This window comes from Haplochromis burtoni, unplaced genomic scaffold, assembly GCF_018398535.1.
Source record: "Haplochromis burtoni strain Fernald_Lab_line unplaced genomic scaffold, NCSU_Asbu1 Contig_840, whole genome shotgun sequence".
Taxonomy (NCBI): Eukaryota; Metazoa; Chordata; class Actinopteri; order Cichliformes; family Cichlidae; genus Haplochromis; species Haplochromis burtoni.
In genome coordinates, this window is record NW_024583201.1 from 17,835 (window position 1) to 27,227 (window position 9,393).

At 39.9% G+C, this 9,393-nt stretch overlaps 1 protein-coding gene across 8 annotated transcripts in view; it reads right to left on the reverse strand.

The window, feature by feature from the left end:
- The window catches only part of LOC102296686 (cyclin-dependent kinase 17), a 51,982-nt gene that overhangs the window by 8,697 nt on the left and 33,892 nt on the right, over window positions 1-9,393 (reverse strand). For all 8 annotated transcript variants that reach the window (XM_005950727.2, XM_042215846.1, XM_042215845.1 and 5 more), the window contains 8 exons: window positions 6,616-6,741; window positions 2,357-2,413; window positions 2,136-2,250; window positions 1,854-1,948; window positions 1,711-1,773; window positions 1,494-1,617; window positions 518-638; window positions 66-163 (listed from right to left, as the gene is read on the reverse strand). In XM_005950727.2, coding sequence (XP_005950789.1) covers window positions 66-163; window positions 518-638; window positions 1,494-1,617; window positions 1,711-1,773; window positions 1,854-1,948; window positions 2,136-2,250; window positions 2,357-2,413; window positions 6,616-6,741 — 799 coding nt within the window. The remainder of the gene's footprint in view (window positions 1-65; window positions 164-517; window positions 639-1,493; window positions 1,618-1,710; window positions 1,774-1,853; window positions 1,949-2,135; window positions 2,251-2,356; window positions 2,414-6,615; window positions 6,742-9,393) is intronic.

Sequence of the window (9,393 nt, forward strand, 5' to 3'; positions counted from 1 at the left end):
ACATGCACACAGTGTACACGCACACATAAAAGCAAATGCTCATCCAAATTCCATTGGTGTCTCACCAAGGATGCGGAATATGAGATGAAGCTCATCCTCCACAGTTGATCCAGGGAAGAGAGGTCTGCCTGTGATCATTTCATAGAAGATGCAGCCCACACCCCTGGAAGAATAACAATAAAGTAGTACAAAATTATAGTGTTTTAGTCATCTATTATGCAGATTCAGGCTGCCAGGGGATGTAAATCTATAAACGAGTTGCAAAGAGGTTGTTTTTATCTAATGCATAAGCAAAAGATTTTTAAAAATCTAACTTTCTCCAATTCTATACATAAATATGAAAAAAGAACCTTTTTAATCAAATTCTACAATCTTTGTGTCCTAACATCCATACAAAGTATTTAAATGCTGATGAAAGACAAAAGAAACAACTCTACTCTGAAATATGCTGGTACCTCAGAAGTGACAGCTGCACAAACAATGAAAATGGGCAGTATTGATAAATGTGTCCACTCACCACATGTCAATGGGTGTAGAGTACTCAGTGGAGCCCAGCAGCACATCTGGTGGTCGGTACCATAATGTCACAACTTCATTTGAGTAGGTCTTCGTAGGGACCGACTTAGCTCGAGCCAAACCTGATTTTAAATAGTGAGACTAGCTCATAAAAATACAGTTTTGTAATGTGGGCCACCACCTGTGAACCTGTGAGAAGATGTCTTATCCAAACTCTGTAACAGCTTTTCAACTTTGCATAGTGTCGTAGTTGATGAACTTTAAAGTTTTGTGTTCTATGACATAGATCAATTCTTGTTACATTTTTAAACTTTACATATTTACTGTTTATTTTTATAAAGTACAAAGCTTGCTATGCACAAGGATGGGCCTTTAAATTGCATAAAAATGCATTAAATATAATGAATACATACATTAAGGAGAACAGAAACTCAAAATACAGAAAGGCAGAATAGTATCAGGCACAAATAAGATACACAATACCTGAAAAAAGATCATGCATAAAGCTAGCTTCCATATGAAGTGATATGGAATTAATGAAATATCATGTTACAACTTTTACCAAAGGAGGGGAGTGTTGGGTAATTACTCCAAACTATGTTGTTTTGAGTAGCGTGACCTTTAGGAGTTGCTAGTGGGACTCGTACTTGTTTGTGTTAGGGTGTATATAAAAGGCTACTGGGTTCTAAAAAACACACACACACTTATCTCACTCTGATGGATCCATGTTGCGTAAAAATACTTAAACATGTGGACTGGAGGAGGATTGATCCATCCTCCTCCACTCCACACGTTTAAGTATCCTTGTCCACATGTTTTTTGAGCCTATCTTTGAAAACTGAAATAATCAAAATGAGACAAAAATAATATTTTAAGTAATTAGCTTGTGAGAACCTTAGAAAACTAAGCAATAAAGGAACTTTCAGCATATTATACAAAACTATCTGCCCTTTAAGTTAATGACAAAGGTGACATACCAAAGTCTGCCAGTTTGAGCTCTCCTTTTTCATTGATGAGCAGGTTCTGGGGTTTCAGGTCTCTATGGAGGACCTTCCTCCTGTGGCAGTACGCCAGACCTCTTAAAAGCTGAAATAAGAAGATCTGATGTGGAGAGAAGAGGATGTAAACAACACAATCAGCCACCAGACACATTTCCATTTTTCAATACTGACCGCTTGTAATACTCTAGATTACCTTAACGTTGTGAACGCTCATGATGCTCCCACAGTCGTCCATATATTGCTTCAGGTCTTTTTCCTGATGAGAAAGAAAGAAAGTGCTTATCTGTAGTTTCTGGTTTCATGTAACTCACACATTAAAAACAAAGTGACACTCACCAGATACTCAAACACGAGTGTTAGGCACTTGTCAGTGTGGATAATGTCATGGAGAGTGACAATATTGGCGTGCTTCAAGTCTTTCAGTAGAGACACTGGAGGAGAAGACAGATTAGACACTGTCAGTCAAACAGAGACAAGCTGTGAGACGTAACACGGCTCATACTTCAGTCACAGCCCGTGGCGCTACAAGACACTTTGTCAAGTTTTTGTCTGTATGTACAAGTGTGCCATGTTGACTTTGGAGGTGTGTGTTTCCAAATCACAACTGTTTGTCAGTACCTTCTCGGATAGCGGTGCAGGGTGCGCCCTCCTCGTGCTCTAGGCGGATCTCTTTCAGGGCGACCAAGTTATCTGTTAACTTACTTCGCCCCTTAAATACTGTCGCATAGGTCCCCTGCAGAGATGTAAAAAAAAAACAGTAAATGAATGAGTAAAATACAGTGGATGAACACTTTGTTTGCATTGTGTTGCTTCTGCTGGTGGCTCTTTATTGACCTCACCTCTCCTAGTTTGTCCAGTTTGATGTAGGTTTCAAGTTTCCCAAAGCCGATCTCAGACTGTGGAGGACAGAGAGAAGGCGTTTGAGGAGGCTGGCAATGACAGGTCAAATCTTGCTTTTGCACAGCCTGATCGGAGACTGCATCATACTTAATTTAACTGTCAGCCTCACTACTTTTGAAATCTCTCCGACAATTGCAGGTTTCTGAGTCACCAGGCCTTTTTTTATCCTGTAATGTGTACAAATTACAGGGCTTCTTGAGCAATTTTTAGGATTATTCTGTATTTTTGAGTGTGATTCATCTTGAGCAACAGTCTGCAGACATAATATTTTCAAAAGGAAAAGGACAAAAATATCAACATTTATCTAGAAATCTGCATCTCTTCAAAGGTTCTTTAACTGTCATTACTGGGAAGGTGTGACGTAATTTACAGATGCACATATACTGTTTGGCCACAAGGTGTCAGTGTAGCAAAGATAATCAAATATGGCAACTACGTTTTTATATCTAAACATTTTTATAGACTATAAAGATGTGGAAGGTAAACACTGCAGAGTGATAACTGAAATAAACCTGAGCTCAGTTATACATGGTTAGCTGTATAATGTATGTGGCTCCTGGGTTTTGAAGTCATGAATTATGGATGGATGTCGCTATATAAAGCTGTGATGCCCACAGGTCTGTCAGGGTTTATGCCTGTCACTTGTTTCTCAATTTTCCTCAATAATTTGTCTAATTGTGTGACGTTTCCTTTACATTCCTTATAATGAACACACTCAACCCTCTTAATTTAGTCTGTCCCATCGTGACAATCGTACAAAGTCCCAGGCCAATGCATGTACGTATGCGTGTGCGAGGGAGGGGGAGGGTCTCCGGTGACCAAGTTAGCTGTTGAAGCATGTGATGTCTTTAAAGGCATGCCTAGAAAAAACACATCTGAATAAGCTCGGATACAAGATGGCATACTTACACACTGAGACAAGTGAGTGTGGTCATGGGTAAGCAGGAGTTTAAATGTGCAGAAGTTGTTAATTACCTGACACATTCTTATTTGTGTATTTAAATCAGTGCTTTTATTTGTTACAGGTCAATTTCAGCCCTTCAAACTCACAAAAAAGATGAAAGAAAGACATCAATCAGAGTAGATATATGAGCTTTTATGTAAAGCAGGGGCATGTACTTTATAATACATACACTTAGACACACTTTATGCTTAAACGTAAATCTAACACAAAAAAACACCCACACACAAAGACGTTATTGCCACCTCCCTCACAGCTAACCCCTGTAATAACAATCATATAATAAATCTTGCCTCGTGAAGGAGTGCGTGCACACAGAAAGGCGCACCTCTCTGCTACCGGTGTGCAGCAGCGCTCTCCGACTGCCTTACCATGTTTTTCATAAGTGTGAGCTTGTGCGCCTGCGTATGCTTTTGATGGCAATAGGTTCATTTCATTCCCATCGCTCTAGCGAGCTTACTCAGCAGAACTAGGTCAGGCCAAGTTTTAGTGACAAAACTGAAGTAAGATAAAACCAAACAATATGTGAGTGCAAGTGCCTTGTCTCAGGCTGCAGGGTAACACAGGCTGATGAACTCATAGTACAAAAAAAAATGCAGGATGTGAAATGTCTGCAAGAAGATATTTATTGACAAAGAAATCAAACGAATTATCCATATTTCACTTGTAATTACAGTTTCTTTATGTGGTACCTAGAAGAAAGCTTAAGTTTGAGAGCGAGGCTGGATTTATAGTATTCAGTGGGAAAGCTAAAATGATAGCCTTCTGAGAAGAGAAGAGGTGGCAGGAAATGAGAGGTGGGAAGAAAGACGAGGCCATTCATTAACACGAAGCTTCCTCAGAACTATAATCAATCGGCCAATAAACCAGCTTGCACTGTCACCATGTTCATGTAAACCTGCCAACAGCAACAAAAAAGAAAACCGAAGGACTGCACAATACTTAGCAGTCCTTTTGGCTTTCATCAGTTGACAGTTACATCATATGTGACTTACAATGAAAACACAACATGAGCAAAGAGAGAGGGACATAATAATAGGCATTGAAGTTTTTTTAGCTCAGTGTTCTGTTGCTGTAAGGTTGAACGGGTTCGTGGAAAGAAGTGAGTGCTGCATAATATGATTAAGTGTTGTGCTTCGAGATAAAATGACATCTCGCTCCACAGTGCCATGGAACACTGAGTTTCACTGGACTGCTGTGAATAATTGATTACCAATGTGCAACAGCCATGAGCGAAAACTGATACCGACTTCACTTGCATTACACTGGCAACAATTCGACGCTCAAAACACGTGATTTCAGAGTCTGCGATAGAATACCGGAAACATGATCTACATTACCGTAACATATGACAAGCGCACAGGCAGCCCCGAGGCTATTACATCAGTTTTCTCAGAAACATTTTTTCCAAACATAACAGGATAACTGGTATTGCTTGTTGCAACAGGAAATACCACAAAGGAATTTTTTTAAGCAATTTGGGAGGTGTTTGTTTGCCTGTCTGTGGACAAATTTTGACTTGATAGCATCACAACTCCACAGTAAAAATAAAGGCTGAGAACCAAGAAAGGTGTGGTAAAATCCACAAGCACTCAGGACTCATGTCATACCATTGAGTACCCATGGGTCATCGCAGCCAATGGGATTCCTTCACTAGATAATCTCTAGTTAAACTTAAATCTCTTGTGAAACCATTTATTTTAAACATCTTTAGCTCCTTTTAAATGTACTTAAACTATTTCAGGAGCAGATGAGCAGTGAATGAGGAATTTTTGCAGGCTAATTCATTTCATAGCACAAATTCAAAGTAATTAAATACCGTACATACTGTGCAAACCATGTTCAGACTACTGCACGGTCAGAAACACACTTTTGCATGGATGCATTACCCTATATAAAGGAACGACCAGGACTAATAGAACAAAAACAGTCTGGCTGTGATGCATCTTCTGAATACATGGGCTGCAAGCTCGGCAGAGTGCTCGGGATCAATCAAAACCTTGTTTTCCTGGTATAAAACCTAAATCCAGCTACAGAGTGGCAGTAATGTTTCCATTTGTCTTTACTTACATTTGCTTAGCATTTTTCAGTTATCCATGCCCTTTTTAAACCTGACATCTTATCATTCAAGCCCTTTTAGTCCTCTCTTTCCATCTCCTTTTGTACATTTCCTTTCTCTTCCGTGTTCTCTAGCTCATCCCAAGGTGTCCTGGGGTGTAATCCCAGTCAGGAGAGGAGCTGCAGCAGATGAGACTGACACTTCTGCTGAATTATTGATTGATCTATTACATCACACACATACAACAACTCCAACAATACACAGCACCACACAGCTGGGCAAACCCAACAAAACGCACACTATACATCTAATATATATGACTATCCTCTTCTTCTGCTCCACCCTATACCATATACTTCCCCTCAGAGACTCTTTGCTTTCAAGTCTGTGAGCCTCCTGCAGAAAAGCTACGTCATTAAGTTGCTTCAAGCAGAGAGATTGAGGCGGGCAAATGGACCTGTTTGATAATAACAGCAAAAACGGTTGATGGAGGATGAGTCCTTCATATTTTCCCAAAGAATATCAGGCTTTCAGTAATCTTGTTTAATGTAATGCATTGACTAAGTACACTGAATTCCCTTTAAAACTAAGCAAGCCTGTGGCTGGAGTGAAACAAAGGGCACCGCACAATAATGTATAACAGGAAACTTGAAAGTTGGAGCGATGGCAGAAACAAAACCGTAATTTGGAAAAAAAAGTGTGACCAAAATAAAAACCAAGTGACAGAGCAGGGGCACTTCAACAATTAAAGGACATGCTGCATATTCATGAATACAAGCCTATTTCTTTCCCGAACAACCCCTCCTCTCACTGCCAGACCCCAATTCATACCCATAATGCTCTTGGCCTGTATGCATAATTCAGAATCTATCATTCATGCCCCCTACTGAGGCATTGTAAGCACTATAGCATAGCCCAGTGTGTGTTTAAAGTGAGTCTATGTTTGTGTCGTTGCTCTGTGTGTGCGTTTTAGACAATAATGGCCCTGGTCAAGCATTTAAGTAGTGTACAATGGCATTGAAAGCTTACATTACTTTTGTTTCTACACAAAGCAGCATGAAAAAGGGCAAGCACACACCCAGATAAAATGACAAAATGACATCAGAGACTAGCTTCAACTGCTTTGCACACATATATATATAGATGCAAATGTGCACACAGATAAATTAAGTACTGACCAATGATGCGCGCCGTAGCCTGCGGCTCATGGGTTTGTCAAAGGGCGGGCTGTTCATGGCAAACTTCTCCAAGTAGCCCTCTGGTAGCCTGATATCAGCTGGGAGAGACAAACGTTTGTTTATGTCCTAAAAGAGAAGAACAAATAAACAAAAGGAGACATGAAGAAACTGAAACATGATTTTCAATATTAAAAACCTTTTTCCATTTACAATTATACTATAAAGACATTAGTCCTGAAATATTCAGGATATTCAGTACCTTTTAAATTTGGTTTGGTATGATATGTCACAAAAAAAGATTTACAAATGCGCATTAAATAAATCTCGTTCCTTCATCATTTATCAGCTTGTTATTACTTCACCTTAATTAACCATTATGATCTGGTATCAAATCAAAGCTTTTTTTCTTTTTAAATATTATTGGTTGCTTGTCTACTCACAAGCAGCTTGCTCCATCTGTCTCTCCTGGCTGCGAGTTTGTCAAATGAGAGCAGACCTTTGGTTAACAGGTGCCATCTGCTGCTGTGAATGACTGACGAATGATGATGTGGATAACACCTATACTCGCTATGGCTGAATAAGATGCCAGTGCAAGACCACCACATGATCAGGATAAATTCCAGCTAGTTACTGGCTAGTTTTGGCTACATTTTCATAATGCACTATTAGCATTGAGTTTGCATGTTTTCCCCATGTCTGCTTGGGTTCTCTCCGGGTACTCCGGCTTCCTCCCACAGACCAAAGACATGCCAATAGTGGGGTCTAAATTGCCCATAGGTGTGAATGTAAATGCAAATGAGTGTCTCTCTTCAAGATGAATGACAACTGGGATAGGCTCCAGGCTGATCTGCATTTCTTTCAAAATGAAAGCACGCTTGATATTTTTATCTTTTACTTTTTTTGCTAATTAATTCATGTTGTAGTTCTTTTTGACTTCAATTGCTAAGTGCAGCCTCTCCCTCTGGAAGTGTTTAGCTTTAGACGATCACATTTTAGACACAATTTTAGGAATTAAACATCATCATATATTTGAGTCAGTGTTGTTAACAGCTTCTAGCCACTGCAAGAACTTTCACCTTCCAGTCTTTGCTGGAATGCAAATTTCTGTGACACGATCACCGGCAAGGTGCCAGTCACACATTGTTTCCATGGCAGCAGTAGTTAGGTGACCCAGTCAAAACACCCCTCAAGTGTGTGTCCTCAGTGTGAATATGTAGTGATACGTTTGTTTACATGTAACCGTGCAATAGGAGGATATTAAAGTGTGTATTTGCCTGAAGATGATATGTAGAGGTACTGTATGCCTTTAATAGTTTTATCTGAGCTTACTGGCTGACATCACAACATGCATGTCACATGAAAAAAGTATATATAAACTATATGGATGGCGACAACTGACGAATCCTAAAGCAACGCTCTGCATGTTTTAGCAGTATATGTGAGACAATGTAAACGTGAGCCACAGTCGCTTGCACAGAAATGCCTCCTAGCTGTAGTTAGCACATTTGTAAGCTCAACTTAAAATTGGAATCATAAAAGAGAAGAATACGTGTAAGCACTACAACACCATATATAGTGTTAGACATATAAATACAAATGACTGCAAATTTCATCAAGCAAAACATTTGATATTTTATGCAATTTATAATGAAAGTGACACCTCGTGATCACAACAAAAGTCTTTCACACAAAATTCACTGTCTTTCAAAGGCGTAACAATAGACAAAAGTTCACAAACACAGCCACTCCTGCCCTCTTATTCACTGGTAGAGACTGAATAAAGATCTAAATACAAAACAAAACATGTGTGCCCCCGTACTCACAATGCAGAACAGCTCTAGTAGCTCCCTCATTGTCCTCCTTAAATGTGTTTTTCTATGCACTTACACACATGCGCTTTGAACGATGCATGTCTCTAACCTGATACATGACTGCACACACTGAGAGAGAGAGAGAGAGAGAGAGAGAGAGAGAGAGAGAGAGAGAGAGAGAAATAGAGTGAGAGAGGGCTGGCACTGTGGTAGAGTGCCATCCACATACTTAGGAAAAGGAGTTGGGGGGGGGTTGGAGGGGGGGGATGCAGGAGCAGAGGAAAAGAGGAATAGACAGATTCCTGAGGGGAGAAAGGCAGATGGGGGGAAGGGGTGAATGGAGGGGGTGGCACAGAGAAAACATTGTTTTTTTGTTCTCTCCTGCCATCATTTTGTCCTCCATCTCTTCTTTACTTTCTCTCTTATCATCTCCTGAGCCCTATTCTCCTGGATCTCCCTTTTCTTTGTCATTGCAATAATTACACCGACATACGTAATTACTCTCACCCCAACATTTTCCTCTCCCACACTGCCAATCCATCTCCTTCTCTTTCTTTCTCTCTCTCTCGTAAACATGGTCTAAATTAGTCCCATCCACTGCTCACAGCAGTGAGAGGCTCTGTATCTAGAGGCATTTCCCGTAATACTACTGTGCTCAACACTCTGCAGCTCCTTCAAACGGACACACGCAGCCTGACCGAGACATGACGGCACTCAGAGATTCAGCAGCAAACAGCAACTCTATCTGTCAGATAGCACAGGTGCACTCGCATATACACACAAGTTAGTGAAAATAAAAAGAGCCTGCTATATTTTTCTCTCATAAATGTACAGTTGCAATAATAGATGTTCAAAATTTAAAATATTGAGGTCACTGAATACATACAGTACACAAATACTTAACGCACAAATACTTAAATACACATGCAAACACATCCGTAATTACTATATATATATATATATATAT